Here is a 22,017-nt window from a genome sequence, read left to right on the forward strand (position 1 = left end):
ACGTTGAGCCTGGTTTACTGAAATGGGTGACCAATTTGGAAAATTCAGGCGCTGTATGTAGGAGGATGTCAACACCTCCCTGCAAGAGTTGCAAAAACCTAACGTTGTTATCTCCCCTAATGGGGATATACATGTGACTGGGGACTGCTTGAGAATTCCTGTGGAGGAAGTTGGTTAAACCCGAATAGGGTTAGTGCTGTTTTCCATTCCATTAGCAAGGAACATACCTCAGGGCCATCATTCATCACCACAGAATTATGAGAAATTTTGACATCAATAAAGCAGTTTAGATCTTAGAGTAATCAAGTAACAGGAAATTATAATCTTGCACACAAGGTCAGCTGACCGACTAATATGATATATATCATGTCAGCTCCCTTAAGAAATCAGTTCTTATTTTCAAGCACTTTATGTTGAAATTAAAGTCGGTCACTTAAGCCCATGTGTGCAGATTATGATGTTATAATCATAAGATCACTTTCGGCCTTCTTGAATGACATTTATGCTTCATATAAATTTAATTTCAACTATATTTCTTGTGGTTAACGTTGGCCGAACAGTTTGTTCCGTGCTAATGAAGTCAGAGATAGCTCCGTAGTCAGGTTTGAATCTCCTGACCATCGGTAATCGTGACACCCTGCACTGATGATTTCTGAAAGGATGAAACACTAGTGTCTGTAGGTATGAAAAATAATTTATATATATATATATATATATAAAGTGCTTCCATAGCCCCTCTTTCTAAATGATGTTTTTTCCTTATTGAACTGATAAATAAATTCATATAGTCTATATTTATTTATAGATGCGTGCATGGAGAACCATATAGATAAGTATTAACTCCAGGCTGTAATAAACACAGACATAATTTAAATGAAAGTGTATTGCATTTAATAAACCTGTATTACAGTGAACAATTTAGAATTTTAAAGTGATAAAAATTACAATAAATATTTTTTAAAATATTATTTTACAATTAATCTTGGAAAATTAAGAATAATCAAAGTTAAATTGGAAAGAGTGAACCCCCCCCCCCCCGAAATGGAGAACAATCTCATAAATGTTGATACACATACAAGTAGATGCAGGTGTAAATTACGAAAATGTTATTGATTAAATATTGATAGGAAGGAAAGCCATTCAATACTGTCATGCACACCAACACCAGAAAATTAATCCAACACCAACTATAAACTGACACCTTTCCAGAAGAGTGAGAACGTATACTGATTTTTTTTTTTTGTGAATTGTTATCTTCATCTTCATAGTTGTTTCACCACATTTCGGCCAACCATTCCTCTGGCCTTCTTCAGGTGATTAACCACGACGAGATGGGAATGTTAAATCTTGCAACTGTATCCCCAGTAATTACTGCCTTCCATAGTTGTCTCACCACGTTTTGGCCAACTAATCCTCTAGCTTCAGACAATGCCAACCTGGAACCCTAGAGACTCAACACCTCTACCCACTACAAATGGTATTATATATTAATTAAAAAAATTTTTTTTTTAATCCCCTTGCCACCTGAAAAAAGGCCAGAGGAATAGTTGGCCAAAAGGTGGGTGAAACAACAATGAAGATGAGGTTAATAGTCAGAAAAAAAAAAAAAAAATCAATACACAAATTATGAAGCCTCATCTTTTGGTATTGCGAACACATTGGGTGCTTGAGGATGAATTTGGAGATGGGCCAAGAAGACGAATCAAAATTTTTCAAAAAACTGATTACACAGGATGAAACCTGTGTCTATTACTATGATCCAGAGACTAAAGACCAGTCAATGTAGTGAAAGCACTTCAACTCACTACCTTCAAAGAAGGCAAGATGCAGCCCTCTGCTGGCATGGTCATGTTCACAATATTCTGAGACCAGGATGGAGTAGTGATGACAGATTTTCTGGCAAATGGTACCACAATTACAAGAGTCTATTATGTTTCACTTTTGAGGAAATGAAGAAAAGCTGTGAAAATCAAGAGGCAGGGCAAGACCAGTAAAGTTATCCTCTTCCAAGACAATGATCCGATTCACAATACAAATGCCATCAGATCAAAAACACGGGCATGTGGCTATAAAATTTTCACCCATCCGTCCCTACTCTTTTGACCTTGCACCCTCTGATTTTCAGCTCTTTCTAGCCATAAAGTTGTTTTTGAAAAGAAAAATTTTTTAGATAGTGCAGCCGTGATTTCTTAAGTCACATAGTGGCTGGAGGACCAACCTGAGGTGTTCTACAAGAATGGTTTCTAGAGCTGCATTACACGATGCGATAAATGCACAACTCTGAATGGTTTCTACGTAGAGAAAGATTAATAACTGTGCCAAGTTTCGTTATTCTACTGCTATGAAAAGTGGGTGAGGGATATCATTATTGAACACTTTTTATAAACTACCAGCATACAAAATTCAAGTGACTTCATTTCATTTTGAAATTATTCTCCGATCATATCCAACATATTGCCAGCTTTCAGGGCCAATCAAATTAAACTTTACTTTCATTTGATGGAGAATTCTCCAACACCATTTTTACGGATTGTTGACAATGTATTCATTTGTACACATGATGAGGATCTTGTGAAGAAGACAATGTTTGCCGCTTATTTAGATTAGTGATCTTTTAAAGCAACACAATTCAGGTGAAAACATTATTACATACTTATGTGTTGTCAAAATTAGTATAAATTCCAAAAAATGATCAATAAGATGTGCTAGATGTTTTTTTTTTTTTTTTTTTTTTAACAAAAAATCATCCACAATTATGTTTTGTTTAAAAATGGCAGACCCTTAATTTAAGTCAAGGGAGATAAGTCAGTTTGTTGTACCGAATTGGTTGCACAACCATTCCACATTAAAACATACAATAAAATTCAAACTTTATTTTTACTTGAAATTATTTTTCTACTGGATTATTTTTCATAATTTTTGGAATTTATACTAATTTCGACATGACATGCAAGCATGTAATAATATTTTCACCTGAAATGTGTAGATTTAAAAGATCACCAGTCTACACGAGCACCCAATGTACAAGTAACGTTGAAGAAACACATTCATGCCAATCCTGACTGCATCTTTCTTTTTTTGAATTGCATAACAACGCTATCAAGCAGTTATTTTAAATGACTGTTCCAGTCTTTTCAGAGACTTACTGAAATTGATTTAATCTATATAATTATAAAACTTTGTGAACATTGCTTGCTTTCTTGCATCTTTTCTTCAACAACCGGGCAATTCTATCTTTTAAATTAAGAATGACAGGTGAAGTCATATATATGGATTACAATAGAAAAATGCGAGCATGAAAAGTAATATGGTTAAGCTTAAATATGGAAAAGTAAAGGACTAATTGTTAAAACGGGAAAAGAAAAGGACAAGATATTCAAGTAAAAAATATAATAAATTTATAGCTTAAAATATTGCAGCATTAAGAACTGATTATATAATGTTATAAATTGAATTTTAAAAAAATTCTTAACGCTGCAATATTTTAAGTTATAAATTTATTATAGTTTTTACTAGAATATCTTGTCCTTTTCTTTTCCAGTTTTAACAACTAGTCCTTTACCTTTCCATGTTTAAGCTTAACCATCTTATTTTTCAAGCTTACATTTTCCCATTGTAATCCATGATTTTTCCAGGCTTCCAATAAATTCACTTATTCTTTGTTTAATTTCAGTTTATTTGTTTGCCCCATAAACACATATGTAATACCAATGTATAGCACTCGTCAGCTTTCAATAAAATCCCCCCAATTATCTCCCTTTCATGCTTTCATTCTCTCTGTTTCACTTGTTACTTCTCTTTCTGCGACAGTAGTGAATTAGTAGTAACAGTAGTCACTGAAGTGACGTGGTTGCTATAAAAACCAGTCATAAAAAGCGTCATTCACCTCCTTACATATTTTTTACGATTTTGAACATCAGAAAATTCATAAGAACTTGTTTTACTGAACGAAAATTGAAAAAAAGTTTTGTCACATTATAGCCGAGAACGGTTTCAAATTTGGTCGAAAAATGCGTGACCGGTGAAGCTTTAAAGCAGTTCTAAATGACTAAAACTGCCACTTAACCATATATTCAAAAACTACCATGTTTGAATGAGATATATGTATATATGCATACATATATACATATATAAATATGCCTGCTTGATTGTTTGAATCTTGTCTTCAATGATTGAGTGATTCCATATTCTAAAAAAGGAATGACAGATGAAATTTTTTTATGTGTGTTTGTGCTCAAAGGCTAAAGAACAAGGGTGGAAAGTTGTATGTTTTGGTTTCAATTCTAGCTGATGTAACCCAATTCATACATATTTTTTTAGTTTTGATTCGGTTCAATATAATAATCAATGGAGAATTGTCTCAATAATAACGAATGCATAAATTAAACTATCATATTTAAATGCATTTTACGACAGGGCAACCGGCTAGTAATATCATAAAGTTTTAAATATTTTTTTTTAGATCTAATTTATTTTACAGTAAGACAAGAGATTATCTTTCCTATAACATTGCAGTAAATTAAGGAACCTGGCTGCATTAAACCAAAGAACGCTTGTTTACATTGTTTTAAGTATTACCAGGTCGTTACAAAAGGTTTTGCTGGTTTGTAGAAAGGGCATTTTAAACGATCGTAATTTATTTCATGCATATTGTTATTATTTAAACGCATCACAAGGATTAAATTATAACGTTTTTCTTTCAGATTATTAACACATCATTCATATTTTTATTCAATAATCTCACTGAAAATTACCTTCTTTAGTCAACAGAAAGTTTGACCCTTGCGTTTGTACTGTGTCATCAAAAAAGCAATGTGATACAATGGACTGTTGGTCGCAGCTAATAAAAATATACTGGTCCTCTCGACAAGTCTGTGTTTCAACAGATCACCATGGAGACAAGTGGGGCGATAGGACCCACCATGTACAACAGCCTGGTGCACCAGACTATTGTCATTATTTATGGAAATGCTTTAAGACTGCTCTTGATCTGCAAAGCCAGCAGGACACCCAATGAAACTTCCTGATATTGCATATTTGTTTTGGTAAAGGGTATTTTAGTAATTAACTAGTATTTGTTGTTCAGCGAATACCTCTTATTTAGGTGCAATCACCTAAATAAGAGGCATTCACTAAACAGCAAATACTGAACAAGAAAGAGAAAATCGATATTACAAATTAAAGCTTATTCAGAATTTATTTAAATCATTTTTAGTTTTTTTTTTATTAAAAATTTGAAAAAAAAAAAAAAAAAAAAAAAATGGATATTAGATCCAGGCATATATATATATATATATATATATATATATATATATATATAATGAAAATAGTATTCTAACGAAATAGAGAAATAAAAAAAGGAACAAACTAAATTATGTGTTTATCAACGTTTCATCTTTAAATCATTCATCCAGAGGAAGTCTTGAAATAAAAGCGAAACGTGGATAAACACATAACTCGGTTTGTTTCTTATATATATATATATATATATATATATATATATATATATATATATATATATATATATATATACATACATACACTGTGTGTTAACTTGAGATTATGTTTTTATAAAAATAAAATAGGTTTTTGTTTCTGGAAAAAGGACACTGGTACCTTGGATTTGTGACTAAAAAGCTAAAGTTATTGATGGGCCAGCAAAAATAAATTTCCACCAATCATAAGACAGTATTTTTTTTCTGCAAACCTTTTACTTTGTCCTCATCTCCATCAACTGACTGTGGAAAATCCCCAAAATGTTGAGCACAGTCAAAGAACTCAATGATTTCATCCTCATCAGAGTCGATAGAATCAATTACAACTTTGGACTTTACGACTGGACCAGAGCAGAGACGTGTGTTAGAAGAAAAGTTTTGAGTTAATTTTGGGAAGACTCCATTAGCAAAAAGATTAGTGAGAGAGAAAGAGAAGTAGATAAAAAAATGTACAAAAAATATATATTTTTTTTGTGATGTTGCAATATTAAAAAGAAAAGTTCTATTACGTAAGTATGAATCAAATGAAGCCAAGTATCTATGTATCAGAATTTTTGAGACAAAGATTGATAATTTGGATCATTTGATCTATTAGTTTTGGTTGTTATTTTTACGTTTAATTTTGAGAATTAGTAGTGCAAATAATCGAAACAATACTAAAAATAAAAAGGAAAAGTAAAGTGGTCAACCAGAGTTGAGAATGACCCACAGGCTTCCTTCGTTAGATACTACACTGAAATATAAGAAAGGGCACAACTATTTCCCAAGATGACTCCACTTAACCTTGATCCTTCAGCTTATAATGCTGGGTGTTTAACAAGAGAAGGGGCTAATAAAAGATCTGTCCCCTAATGTCAATATCATTTTCAGGACATTCCTTTCTTCTCTCCTCCTCCCAAAAAATAAATAAATAAAAATAGCACTCAAAAACACTTGACTGGATATGGGAGTGATTCTATAAAACCTATAAGATTTCCAAAGTATAAAATATTCATTAAGCTTAAATGGTAAAAAAGAAAGAATAAAGAAATACTTCAATCTTTTTCAATAGTAAGAATGCCTATAAATTTTGGGACCCAACTTATAAAATCAATTGAGGAAAAAAATGCAACAATCTCCTATAAAGTTTACTTTAGAGTGACCCAACCACAGAAATTTTTTTCTAGTGAGGAGGGGGGGGGGGGGTGATCACCACTTATCAAGGCCTGAAGGCCATTGAGGATAAGGGTTAATAATTGTCAGTTTGCAGATGAGAAAACACCATGATTATCGTTAATGGTGGAAATAGAGTTAGGGTTTGTTTATTTAACCCTCTAGGGCTGCCCATGCCATATATGGCACAATCCTAATCAGGAAGATAGATATGGCAGATTTCAAAATTTCAAGTTTTTAAATAAATTCACATTTTTTGTTCAGATTCATGATTCTTGATCCAATAAACTCTATAATTTCAAATTTCAGAATTTTTGTTCAAGTATTAATATGTTCAGGCCCTAGCGGGTTAAGAGGATAGTTCAACAGGAACTTGTTCACGCGAAAGTTGAAAACGGCCATGTTATAATCAGTTGGGAAGCAGCCCCATGATATTGTATTTCACAAACTGGCAGTTCTAGGAAAGAAACCCTGCTCATGGAATTTATGTTTATTAGACTTAGCTTAACATGAAAGAAGGACAAATGGGTACGGCCTGCCAGTCTTGAAAATCAGCATCATAAACCTAGATTTTACCCAGGTTTAAACTGTTACCTTTGGCATTCCTATTTTGGATTTCAGAGTTTATAAAAAAAGTTAAAAACACAATTTTGTTAATAACATAATTTCGTTTTTGTTCAGAATTCCCCCATATTAAAAAAAAAAAAAAAAAAAAAAAAGAAAGAAAAATCTGTATGATGTTCATACCCATGATGAAACGAAAATATATTCCAAAAATCATGTAAATTGATCAGGTGGTTCTATTTTTAAATAAGAAAATCAAATTTATGAGTAACCGAAGAAGAGCAACTATCTTGTTTGTTTTTTTAAACAATCTAAAAAAAATAAAAACAAAGAGAGATAACTCAATGATTCAAACTTGTAAGATTTATGTTGTAATACTCACAAATTTTAATTAATTGCTTAAAAATGATTAAAAAAATAAAAAATAAAACTACTTGATCAATTTATGTGATTTTTGGAATATGATATTTTCGTTTCATTAGAGGTACGTACATCATAGAGATTTTTTTCTTTATTCTTTTTTTTATTGAATATAGAGGGAATTCTAATCAAGAACCCATAAATTTTGCACCTGGTTTTATTCAAAAAGATAAATAAAGAAAACAAATTGAATAGAGCATTTATATTTCGTGAATTTTTCAAAAGCTAAAATATTTAATCACCTTCTGGTTTCATATGAGAGGCTTCTTCTTGCATATATGTTGCATCTGCAGATCCTGTAATATTCAAAATTGTAACATTTGTATTTGGTGTTTTCATATAAATAAATAAATATATAATTAAAAAAAAAAGTTTACCAGTGGAACAACTACAACAACAAAGAAAAAAAAATTCCAAATAATTCATGCACAACATATGTCGTGCAAAACTTATAACTAGAGGAATAATTAGTTGCTTGACGTTTAAAATATATACAATATACTCACATTGATAGATGCATACTTGAAGCTTATTAAAAACGTCAAATAATTAATATATTAATATATGAATATGGAATTCAGATGTCTAATTATTTGTACTGATTGTTAATTAATGTATACAATTTTAATGGAGTTAAAATACAATTAAGTTGAAGACGTTTTCATATATGGTTGTTGCTATGGGAACAGTTGTTTGGGTTACCAAAATTGAACTTAAAAATAAAATAAAAAAAACAATAAAAAATAAATAAAGCATTGCCCAAAACTAAGTAAAAACAGAATATTTATATATTTTGTTGCCATGGCTTTACAAATAAAAAAAAGAAGAAAAATAAAGAAAGGAAATATATATATATATTTTTTTAAAGACTCACCACAATAATTCTGCAATAAATTGTTTACTTAAAAAAACTTAAAAATTAAACTAAAAACAACAACAATAACAAAACAAAAATAACAAAACAAAAACAACAAAAAATAATATAAGAATAACATATAGAAAATATTGAACAATAAAACTTGATAATTAGAGTCTGTACAAAACAGAATTATAAGATTATGAAATTGAAAAGTACAGTGATTGATTTGATTTAAAAAAAACAATTAAAATGAAGATGCAAGTATAATTTGCAATCATTATATCAAAACTCATCCAAAACAAAAATAACAGATCAATAAAGATTTACAATATTTTATACTAGCAAGACTACCCAGCATTGCCCGGAAACATACTCTTGCCACATATAGGGAGGTGCCACTTAGAAATTCTTTTCTGCCTTGACAGAGTACAGAGCTGATTTCGAAAGTAGGGTGGAGGCTGTTCTGTTCTCTTCACTATGGCCTCTTTCTCACAAAAGAGAGGTTGCTAGTCTTTTTTTTTTTTTTTTTTTTTACAAGGTGGTCACCACTTATCAAGGCCCAGAAGCCACTCAGGGATAAGGGTTATTGTAAGTCTTTCTCTGCTCTATTGTTATTTCCATGGTAGGTGTTCGATTGATCTCCAATCTATGATTTCATTCACAATAAATACTGGTCAAACTACAACCACTATAAATAATTTTGTTTTCTTTCTTTCCCCCATATACTTATAATTAAACATAACTTCTATGAGTAAAGTTTCTTTCTAAGAACCACACGTCTGTGGAACGCAATACCATGGGAACGCTTCTCAGAAAACTACAACATGGTCATTTTCAAATCCAATGTTAACATATTTTTTTCTTAATTCATAGTAACTAAGCAAATGAATATTACAGTATTTTTTTTTTTACCATAACTTACTGGAAGTGATATTAAATCAGAATAGTAAAAAGATAATAAGCAAATGAATATTACAATATTTTTTTTAAAACATTGCTGCACGTCAAGGACCTAGATTATTATTTTATTTTTTTTTTTTTAGCAATTTAAGCATTTTCCATATAATTTTTATCACAAGATAAGATTCAGTTCAGCATTGGCTGTTTTATGATATATAAACCCATTTTGTGTCATTCCACGACCAAACAATATCTGTAATATAACTGTTTTATTGAACAGGAAAGTTTACATAAAATATAGCTTTATACCTTTCCTAATGAAATCTAATATATAAAAAGCTATATGTCTGTCTCCATATTTTCAAACTATTTCTTCTGAAACAAAAGTTACAGAGTGGCGCTAGGGGCCTCAAATGATTGGATTTTTTTATGAACCGTTCTTTTATATTTTGTTAGCCAGTTAAAATAGTTTTTAAGGGGTCAAAAATGGGTCAAAATTGAAAAAAAATCGGTATACATTTTGCATATTAGTTTATTTTTAATCAGTTCATATACATGTCATGTTGGTACAATGGTAACGTCACCATCTTTGAATGCTACAGTTTTGCTTTCAGTTTTGATTCTAGCTGATGGCACCGAGATACTATTTTTTTTACTTTTGAAATCATGACATACGAATAATATATACAAAATGTGGATAAATTAGAATATCATATTTAAGCATATTTTACGACTGGCCAAAGCCCCCCTGCCTCTCCCTAGTCAGGTTATAAGTAAATAGATCATTTAACTGGACTTAAACATGGTTTCTAGATTTGGTGTCTCATGTCTGTTGTAGATATCGTAACCTACGTTTGTAAAAATTGCATCACCTAAACACCTACCAAGTAGTATCGTCAATAATCTGCAATTGACGTCCAGGTTGGCACGGGCATACCCTAAGATTGGCCCTGGAGGTAATTGCCAACCAAGTATATCAATGGATTCCTGATGGAAAAAGAAGTGCAAGACCAAAAAAGAACAATCAAGAGAGATTTGATTTATATGAAGAGAAACTGGAGAGACGCTTTGGTTTCGAAGTCTAAGTAAACACTCATCTCTGGCTAATTGTGGGAAATGACGTCCTCATCGACTTCCAACACACTGCTATTATTACTGCTATGTATTTTTTATTTTTTTACTTGGGGGTTACACCGCTTATCAAAGCCCGAAGACAATTCAAGGATAAAAGTTAATGAATCTCAGGTGGTAGTGTAGTAATCGTTAGTGGTGTAAGTTGAGTGGGATTTGATTATTTATGATAACGGCTTGTTTACATTAGATTTGAAGAAGACCATGTTGTATTCAACCGAGAAGCAGGCCAGTAGAACAGCATTCCACAGGCGGGCAGTTCTAAGGAAACTTTGTTCATGGAATCTGCGTTTAGATTTAGGCACAGACAGAGAGTGGGGAAAATTGTTGATAGTGGTTGTAGCTAGTTGAGTATTTTTTTTTGTAGAAGTTTGGCAAGGGGGAACCATAGATTGGAGTTCAATGAAGTACTTGCCATGAAAATAACGATAGAGCAGAGATAGGCTCGCAATGTCTCTTCTGTGGAAAAGAGGTTTTAGGGAAGAGAAAAGAGCATCACCTACTAGATTTCGAAGCCCGTTTTGAACTCTATCAAGGCTGTATGAGGTGCACCATATGAATATAGAGTAATTGAAAATAATTATAATCCATATCATAATATATATTAAACATCATAAAATTATGAGACATCAAGTTTGAGAATTACACAATGAATTATTGCTTGTTTAAATTTTCTACTGATCAAATATTTATTGTAATCAAAAATGCAACTGATACGAATTTTGAAAAAAAAATTCTATTTTGAATTGCATTAATATTCACTCCCTGTTCCCCTTTGCTCGCACACAACTCTGAACATATGTAACCAGTTTTCCTTCTCCTTGCATCTGTCACATAATCAGCATTACATTATTATTATTATTTAAAAAAAAACATTTTTTAATCAACACTGCTTGCTGATTTAGCACCACTGACTTTTAGCCTCTTATAATATTTAAGACTAAAAAAAAAATCCAAAGTATTTATACAATTTAAAAATTTTAAAAGTACAAAACTTCTTCCTGGGCAACGCCGGGTAGACACAAGTAGTTTGATATGAACTTATATACAACAGGTTGTAATAATATATAAACAAATAAATATAAACATCAAATGAATATAAAATGGTAGATAAATAATAAAAATAAAGACATATAAAATTAATATACTAAAAAGTGGTAATAAAAGTAGAATATAACAGACTAGGCTAATAAATAAATAAATAAAGGGTAAATATTTGAGTACAAGGATTGAATACATCATGCAGAAATCGAAGTGCAGCAGAAATGGTTGGATTCAAAAACATCAAAAAATTCGGAAAAAGAAAAAAATGCCTAGGGAGAAAAGGCAGATAAAAAAAAATGTGGAGGATAACAACAGTTTGGATCTGTGTAGTTGTACAATAAGAAATGAAAAAGTAAAATAAAATAAAAAATAGCAAAAAGAGGAGAGTTACACAAGAAAAAAATAAATCAATTAGTGAAGGCTTCAAATGCAGCAAAAAAAGTTTTAAATTATACAAAAAAAACTTAGTTTCATAAGTTAGCACTATACAATATAGAAACTAAAGCATTGGCTTTTTATCATATTATATATGATGTATATCATTATATATATCATAATATACAACATAATTTTATATATACATCATAATCATATATATATATATCATAATATACATCATAATTATATATATATATCATAATATAATATACATATGATATATATACATACTATGCATATAATATATATCATATTATACATCATAATTATATATATATATATATATATATCATAATATAATATACATATGATATATATACATACTATGCATATAATATATATCATATTATACATCATAATTATATATATATATATATCATAATATAATATACATATGATATATATACATACTATGCATATAATATATATCATATTATACTTAATATATATCATATTCTATAATATATATATATACATATATATATATATAAAAGAAAAAATAAGGATGACCCTGCAACAAAAAGTAGAGCAACTGAATTAGTTAACAATGACGACAATGACAACACCAAATAGGATTACAACACACAAGTGAGAGGCTGACATGCAATGGTAGCCTACAGTACATGCACCGTGACAGTACACTGACTGTACGTCTAACAGTTAGATATACCTCTACTGGCTTTATGGGCAGTAGTGTCCAACATACTGTGATGGTGGAGCGAATCAGAGCTGGCAGCAGTTTGACTGGTGGAGCTGGAGACGGGGCAGGTTGCAGCAGCAGAGGAAGAGGAAGAAGCAGAGCGAGGAGGAGGAGGAGGGGGATAAGAGGTTTCAGAGGGGTTAAGTATGTGCTCAGAAGGAAGGTTAGAAGAGATCTCATTGTTAAACAAGGAAGCGTGGTTGTCAGGAAGTCTGCTTGTTGTTTGTTCTTCTGAATTCTCCTCAGATTCGTCATCTTCAGCCGCTCTCTTTTTAGCCTGACGCATTGCTTCCCACTCGGTCATTGTATAGATTTTCTTTTTCTCCTGATACGGCCCCCAGTTCAGACCTTTTGATTTAGGTGTGCTATCGTCAAATTCTGTGCTCCATCGGTAATTTCCCTCTTTGTCGAATTTAGAATAGTCAAATGTGGTTCCGTAGCCTGGAAAACCAAGATCTGTCCTAACATTACCTTCGTTGTCTAAGAAAGGATTGTTGGGATGAGAAATTTCAGTGAGCATACGGATTTCAGGATCGATAGCTGAATGTGCTAGGGATTTTGGGGTAATTGATTTGTAGTCGATTTCATTGTCAGAATCATCATAAGCACGGTCTTTGTCAAAGTCAAACGATTCTGCCGATACTTGCATCAAATCTCGTGAATGGCTGGAATCACTTTGCGATTCTGCTGATCTTAGCGTTTCTTGGGAGGAATGCGAGAAATATGAGCTGCTTAAACTCCAGCGTGCGGACTCTAATGATGCTTCCATGATGTTCTGCTGTGTCAATGCTGGAAACATATCGAGCGAATCAGTTGATGTCTGCATGACATCCTCCGGGTCAGCCAGGGAGTCGGTCTCAAATTTTTCATGGTCTTTTACCGCATCTTTTGGCTCAAGTGAGTCTGTTGAATCCACCATTTCTTTGCTGATTTTCTCTTTGAGCTCCAGTGAATCAGCGGAACTTTGCATATCTTTGGCGAGTTTCTCCTTTAATTCTAACGAATCAGCGGAGCTCTGCATACTGTGCATGTCAAACGATGTATCCTGGTCAAGTTGCAGAGATTCCACAGAGAATTGCATGGCGGTATCATCGCCGACTAGGGAATCCCGGTCAAACTCAGTCTGACCGGCTTCACCAGAATCCTGTAACTCAGACTTTGAAACGTAAATGACACTAGAGGTCAGTTCGTCTTTGCTGTCACCATCCAAGGAGTCAACGTCGTCATCGAGTTTATCGAGCTGATTTATGTCATCGGATTGTTTGGGATCATCTGAACTCAGAGAATCCTTATCGACATCGTCACCATCGATTGAATCTTCTTCGATGTCCATGTTTCCAATTATCTGCGGTAAATCTCTCATCTGACCATTCGATTGGTAGGAGCTCCCTAAGCTGTCGCTTTCTGGATATTCTGGCAGCTCTCCCGATTCCAAGATTTTGGCAATTTTCTTGGCTTCAGCAGCAAGTTCTTCAGAAATAACAATTTCTTGTTCAAGGCGTTCAAATTCCACAAGAGAAGAACTTTCGCTGCGTTTACTATGGTCACTTGATGAGCTACGACGATCATCACCGGAGCTAGAATACTCCCCAGTGAAGCAATCTTGTTCAAGTTTCTCAAACTCGGCTAATGAAGACATGGAGCCATTTGTCTCGCTACCATGTCCTGCCATAAATCTATCCATGGAACCAACTGAACCAATTGAACTTCCAAGGGCAATTTGCCGTTCTAGGCGTTCAAATTCTCCCAAAGACGAAGCAACTGACACATCATCCCTATCACCTGCTCGCCAATGGAATTTTCGACCATCAAAGGAACTGGGTAAGCTGTGAGCCTCATTTGATCCTAAGGAGCCACAGTGGCCCATTTCACCTTCTAACCTTTCAAATTCTAGCAATGATGAAGACACAGACGAGGGGGCCGAACCATCTTCTTTCTCTCTCATTCGGCCAGCATACCGAATGTTTGGGTAGCCATGATGGGAGTGGCTGAGGTTACCAGGAGAAGCTGAAATCATATCAGGTGATGTTTTATCTGAATGAAGATCAGAAAGTCCATCCAATTCATCCTTCTCAATCATTTCAAACCTATCTTCATCTGATTTTTCAGATATAACTGATAAAGCAGTCTTCTCAATCATCTCAAAACGGTCACTACACGGTGATGATTCACCGGACTTAACTTCCTCTGTCATCAACGGCCAGTCATACGGTTCTTCTTCTTCTTCCTCATTATGCATTGAGTAGATGTCCGAGTGGATTGATGATGTCATAGACGCAACATCTGCTAGTCTGTCTTCATCATCATCATAGTCTTCTTCTTGGTCTGCAGCAACAACAGTTGTAAAACTGTCGACACTTGATGTGTCTGCCAGATCTTCAGGACTCATTATGTCGGTAACATACATTGCTGGCTCAAATCCAAGAAATCCATTTTTGGAATGGTCTTTAGGATCGGTACTGGTCTCTATTTGTCTCAGGGGGCTGCTTGACTTCGACATTGAGTTAGATTTTACTCTAAAGGAATCGTGCTTTGGAGAAGTTTTTGGAGAAGTCTTTGGAGAAGTTTTTGGAGAAGTCTTTGGAGAGAGGTCTGCAGAAGACTCAGAATATTTCTGAACATTCCATACGGTCTCTTTTTGACTAGTGAATATTTCAGCTGAACTAGAAGCTGCTTGGTCATCAGTATAAGCTGGTACAGATGAGAAACTAGTACCAGATATAGAGTCATGGTGGCTGGCACCGTTTCTTGAAGTCTCAGAGAAGCCATAACGATCTGCTGCATCATGGTGAGTGGCATCACCATTCTGCTTAGAATCATCTTGGTCAAATTCCATTTCATCTTGAATCATATCAAAGTATGACATTCCAACACCCTTTGGACTGTCATCTTCTGATTCCTTGTCTTCCTCTTTTTCTGATTGGTCGGATGCCTCTGTATGGGATTCTGTAAAATGCATGGGATAATCATCCTCATGGATGTCCTTGTGCAGGTGCTCTGTGATGGTAATTGCTGGCAGATCTTCTGACCCTTGCTTTGCCTTCACAGGAGGAGGATGTGATGGAGGGGGAGGAGCAGAGAAGAAAGCGGGTTGAGAGCGTGAGGAGGTAGAAGGTTCAGAAAGAGAAGATTCATAACTGTCTTCATCCTTGGATTTCTCTCCTAATTCCAGCGAACCTGGTTTGTCTTGAGCTTTTGCTACTATGTCATCAAGCACGGAATCAACAAAAACAGTCGCAGTTTTTTCCAGTTCTTGATCTTTTCCGTAATCCTTTCCAAAGAATCCCATATTTAAATCTTGAGGTGTTGGAGACGTTGGCCTCTCAAGATCTGCCGGATCAATTTCTAAATCAAAAGCTTTCTCTTTTGTTTCGATCGTTCCTTCTCCTTCTTTAGGAACATAGGGGAATTTTGCTGAAATACGTTCATCTTCAGTTAAAGCTTGCAATTCTGCTTCTGGTTTTTCAGTAAAATCTGGACTATCATCGATAATATCGATTCGGTTAAAAGATGTCCCGTATTCTTGTTCAGGGACAAACTTGGAAGCATCTGAAGCATCTTGACTGTAACGATCGGCAAACTGTGCAGGTTCTTCATCGTTATCATCCACAGATGCACTAGTATCAAGTTTCGAAGAAAAATGAAGTGGGCCAATGAACATTGCCGTAGAATCTAGCTCTTCCTGCTTGGCCTTCTCTTCCTCTACCAGATTTTCATAGTTAGCTACGTTAAATTCAAGTGCTCGTTTCCCTGGGTAGATTTCGTCTTTCTTCAGTTCATAAGGTTGATCTTCGATGTCATCCAGAGAGCCTCCTATTTCTAGATGCTCGGGGGATGATGTGGACATATCATCAAAGACCTGTTTATCAATGACCTTTGCTGAATCCCGAACTATGCCATCAAGTTCCTCCTCCTCCTCGTTATATTTCATTTCCTTCGAAATTGTCACTTTTTGCTCAAAATAGGTTTCCATCTCACCAGGCGCACACTCGTGTTCGACTGGTGATACCTCTTCATCCATTGGCATTTCAAGTTCATACAACGTCTGGTCAGAAGTAACCAATATTTCCTGTTGTTCTGCTGACAAATGAACATCCTCAATCAAACTATCCGTCATTACATCCCTTGAGGCAGCATCGGAGCCGATAGACAGGCATTCATCTTCAAGTTCAGCCTCCACACCATCTTGATTCTCTTCTCTGGTGTATAAAGGTGTTGTCTGAACTAAATCTGGTGGCGCAACATGAACTACAGTATTTGTCGCAAGAGAGGAAACAGAATCAATGTCTGGTTGGTAATCCACTTCGGTCGGACCGTTGGGTAATTGTGATATCCTCTCTGAGCAGCTTTCTAGTTCTTCTGCTTCTTCATACTCATGGTATGATGGTGAACCATGATGGACACTATCAACAGGCAACAGGTCGGGAGGACATTCTCCTGGGGAAGCAAGACTAGAGGCCAGGATGTCAACAGGCACTCCGCCCTTTTCTGAAGTTTCACTACTACTGAAAAGAGACTGGTCTGATAAAGAATCAACATCAGGTTTGGAAGACTGTGTACCAGCAGTCTGGTTCACATCCTCCATCGGTGGAGCTGAGGGTTCAATGAAGGCTGCTGCGGTGACTGACTCTTCTAAACTGGACTTTAAACTTGAAGGCTCACTTGGCCTTAAATCGGCAAAACTACTTCCAGATGTAGAAATAGAATCCATTGAAGCAGCCATATTTCCTGGTTCAATGTATCCAGCCACGCCGCTTTGCAAATGTTCAGCAGCAAACTGATCATAGCCAATTATTTCAGTTGGTGAAACCATTTCAAATGACTGGCCAAGATCATCGTCGTCATCATATGAATCCTCATCTTTCGATAACTCCTTGTCAAAACTTTCGGGTCGTTTTTCAGATGTCTCACTGCTCACCGAGCCCAACTGTCGGTCATTGTAGCCCTCAGTCTGCAATTTGTTAGCAGCATCTTGTAAATTGCAGACTGTGTCTGTGACCGCAGTTGGGTCCTTTGGCGTTGGAGCAGGAGTTGGCGGCAAAGACTCTGCTGATTCAGATCCAGTCTTGCTTTTAACCGCACATAAATTTTCAATTATGATAACCTCGGACTGAGGCCCCGAATGTGATTCTACATCAGTAACTCTTACAGAAGGTTCTACTTCAAACACGTCATCTTCAGGGCTTGAAAGAATGGTTTTAGGTGCAGGTGGACGTGGCGGAGCTTGGCGTTCCACGGTATCAGGAGACATGTCATAGGCAGCAACAATATGGGAAACTCGTCCAGAATCCAAATCATAGGAAGCAGCCAGCAGAGTTGGCTCATTGGAGACTTCAGAAGATGATGTTGAAATTTTCACTAAGTCTTCATTAGAAAGAGACTGTTTTAGCTTCTCCTTACTTTCTTCGGATAAAAATGTAACTCTCCTGTCCTGGGCAGTAATTTTGCTATCTTCCTGTTCCGTAGACTCTAGGTCGGTTCCTTCTGAAAGGGCTTCGACTGATGGACTTTGTTTATCTTCGGAAGGTTTTCTCTCGGAAGAATCGCTTTCGACTTCAGTTTTCCCGCTTGCTGAAGATGGCAGTTGGTCAGTAGACGATGGCGTTTCTGACCAGGCATCTTCTTGGACTTCAGCCTGACACTCATATGTTGTTGACAGTTCATCGCTGTCCACAGATGGTGATAGAGAACGGTCCTTTTCATCAGCACTCTCCTGTAGCAATTCTTTCTGAGCCCTGCGAGATTCAACACTTACTACACCAATTATTCCAGATGTGGCGGATTCTTTGAGTTCTTGCTTGATATCCGATTCATCAGATGGAGTGCTACTTTCATCAGCTTCTTTGATGGGATATTTGTGTGATGAATCTGTCGAAGAATCACTGACTAAATGCAAAGATGAATCCTTCCTCGCACCACGTTCCACCAATTCCGATGACGGGCCATACTCTGGTGACATATCTTCATGTAACTTAGATAATTCTTCCTCAGCACAATTCCTGTTATCTGCACTGCTGCTTGATGGAACCTTAACTTTTTGTTCTTCAGGCATCTTGCTGCCCTGGGCTTTCTTCATATCATAGTCTGGTTTTGTTTCGATCGGTGAGGCAGCAGACTCATCGGACTCATTATCATCAAGTGTAAAGACCACTTGATCAGGTTGCTCTTCGATGATCTCGTCTTCAGCAATTCCTGTGAATTTAACATTTGCGTAATCCTTGCTGCTTCTACGATAGAAGATTCCCATGTCTACAGACTGCACAGTTACCAACCCTTGATTTTCTTGTTGTTCCAAATAGTTGTCTGAAAACTGGCGCTTAAAATGATGAACCGTTTCCCATGGTAACTTTTTCCCGGTTTCCTTATCGTAAAAACCTTCACTGTCAGAACTACTGTATTCAGGTGACATCAGTTCTACAGTTGTTTGGTCAAAAGGACGGGAAATAATAGGTTCACTCACAACAGTCGAGAGAGGTTTCTTTTTCTCATCAGAAAAAGGTACTGACTTCAACTCAGATGGTTTAACTGGTGAATCCGCATCAGCTTCATGATGGTAAACCTTTGTCTCGGAGAACAATTTGCTGTGACTTTCAGAAAGAGACACTTTTTCTTTTGTTGATGTCACCACAGATTTCTCGGTTCTTACTTCTGATGATGACTGAAAGTGTCCATCGACCGTTTTGGAGAATTCAACTGATTCCTGAAAGGAACTTTGGCTCTTAAGATCTCCATTATCTGATCGGGAGGGTTCTTCACTCTCTGAATAAATAGCAGTGCTGCTTTCTTCTTCGTCATCTTTTTCAAAGGAAACTTTATGAGTGACTTCTTCAAACTTCATAGAACTCGAGAACATTTTCCTTTCTTCAGACAGTGCTGTGTTTCCAAAAGCCTGCATTCCCATTTGCCACATTTCTTGCTGAACATCTGGGAAATCAAAACTATGTGGCTTCTCTTCGAGATCTTCGGGAGAGATGTCTTTGCTCTTCGAATCTGGACTCTCTTCTGGTAAGCCACTAGACTTCAATTTACTGTCAACAGCTTCCTCACCTGCAAAACCCATATTATCGAAAGCCATATAAGCTAGCTCTTCTGGCTTATCCGCAGGAGACTTCTCATCACTCCTGGGAGCAGTAGCAGCTGGTGCCTTGTGGCTTTCAGAACTTGTTTTTGCAACTTTTTCAACATCAGTTACAGTTCCTGCTGTTTCTGGGGCAATTTTTGAAACATGCGGAACATATTTTTCCTTCTCTTTCTCAAACTTCCCCTTCGCTGGTCTTGTGTCACTGCTAACTGTCGGACCAAAGAATTCAGAAAGATGTCCGAGTCTGGCACGTGCCGAGATTTCTGACGGTGAAACACCGACAGTTATCTGCATATCTTTGACATCAAGAAGGTCTTGCGCAGGTGATATTTCGTTTGTAATTTCTGCTGCAGGCGATTCGACTGGGGACTGAGTGAAAGAGAAGTACTGGTCTTCTAACCTAAGATCAAGAGCACCTTTAGAAGCAGGAGAAGTTTTAGGAAGGGGAGAGAACTGCTCCTCCACATCCGTCTCTTCTGTCTTTTCTTCACTGGTGTCACGCATGTCAGCATCTATAGAAATTAGTTTGATATTAGTGTGTTAGTAGACGGCCACCATCAAACTGACAGTGAAGAGAATGAAGAACAAATAGGAATCAAACATGGAAGCAGTTTAGTTGTTCCAGGAAGGTGAGTGGGATGGTTGTTATTATTGTTATACAGTGGAAAATAATAAAAAGAAAAAGAAACACACACAGCATCAAACGCATTAACTTCCCTATATGCCTTCAAATTATGATTTTCTTTTCGTTTGAGATTATTAGATTTGAACATTGCAATTTAAATAAAATCAGATGTATAATCTTGTTGGGAATATTTACAAATATGCTTCTTGCCTGATGCATAAAAAAAATATTTAAAGTATCATGCAAAGTTAAGTATAGGTTAATAAATAGATCAATGTTGAAGAAGAAAAAAGGAGAGCGGTTTAGTGGAAATAACTCATAAAATATTGCAATTGGATATCTTTAACATCTTTTATGCAAAGCAACTAAATCAAATATCTTTTACATTGTGAACCACTCGTATGTTTTTTCAATTTTATTTCACTCTTTATGTATACCAATTCTTTTTGTTTAAAAGCTCAAGGCATGGTGAATATAACAAAAGAGCATATATAAAAGAATAACAGTGTTATTACATTCCAAGATCCAAATATTTTTCATGTAAAACAGCTTTTTATTTATTTTAGTAAATTACCAAACAATCTAACTATATTGAAAAAAAAATGTAACAAATTAGTTTTGTATTTTTAACTAATGTAAATCCTTTTTAGATATAACCCTAGTTAACGAATTATTTAAAAAAATACTAGATAAATAAAATAAAATAATAATAGTAAACCATTTCTTTGTAGAATTAAAAATATTTTAATCCTTACGTTGATTAAAATTAGTTTAGCTTTACAATATGAACAAAGATGGCTGCTGGAACAAACACACATTGTTGAGTCGCCTATAGACTTGAAGCATTGTATTGTCATGCATTTTTTTCGACCTAAGCAAAGAGTTTCTAATTTTTCTGAAGAGTATATGCATGAAAAGGGAAGATATTAACATAACCATTTGTTTCTGCATAACAAAACAGAGCTGTAAAAAGCGTACCGAAATTGGAATATGCTAGAGGAGCTGTTTTGCATGAAAATAAATATTTGAATCTTGAAATGTAACTATACTGTTATTCTTTATATATATATATATATATATATATATATATATATATATAGTGTGGGTGTGTGTTTAATAGGAAAAATAATCAGTGTTCAATTATTTATGGCAGAGTATAAATATTTAAAAAACTTTCAATTGACATCCTTCATTAGTTTTACCTTCAATCAATATGTTCAGTTTTAGGTAAACATTGAAAACTCAGCTCACAGGGCTAGAGATACCAAATGCAACAGATCCTTCTGATGTTTTGATAGTGTAAACCACTATGATATTATCCCTCATTGACTGAATAATCAGTTACATTCATTTGGTATCTTTTGTCTTGCTAGGCTGAGTTTCCAATATTTCTGTGAAGCCAAAGGTACCAATGGAAGATCAAACTATTATATAGTGTCAATTGAAATATGTATATAAGAATATTAGAGAAAGAAAATGCAAGAAAAATATAGATAAATTTAAAAGAAAAGACAAGCAGTGGTTCTTTTTTGTTGTTTTTGATTTCATAAATTTCTCTGGAAAAATTCTAACTTTACTATATTTACGATTACCATATTTATAATTATG

The 22,017-nt window shown here is 34.9% G+C and overlaps 1 protein-coding gene across 50 annotated transcripts in view; it reads right to left on the reverse strand.

Annotated features, from left to right (window-relative positions):
• The window catches only part of LOC145294072 (uncharacterized), a 616,260-nt gene that overhangs the window by 25,858 nt on the left and 568,385 nt on the right, over positions 1–22,017 (reverse strand). For all 50 annotated transcript variants that reach the window (XM_080141108.1, XM_080141084.1, XM_080141083.1 and 47 more), the window contains 3 exons: positions 12,674–20,296; positions 7,874–7,927; positions 5,708–5,836 (listed from right to left, as the gene is read on the reverse strand). In XM_080141108.1, the coding sequence (XP_079997234.1) occupies positions 5,708–5,836; positions 7,874–7,927; positions 12,674–20,296 (7,806 nt within the window). The remainder of the gene's footprint in view (positions 1–5,707; positions 5,837–7,873; positions 7,928–12,673; positions 20,297–22,017) is intronic.

Source organism: Euprymna scolopes, chromosome 15 (assembly GCF_053919585.1).
Source record: "Euprymna scolopes isolate OS-2025 chromosome 15, ASM5391958v1, whole genome shotgun sequence".
NCBI classification, from domain to species: domain Eukaryota; kingdom Metazoa; phylum Mollusca; class Cephalopoda; order Sepiida; family Sepiolidae; genus Euprymna; species Euprymna scolopes.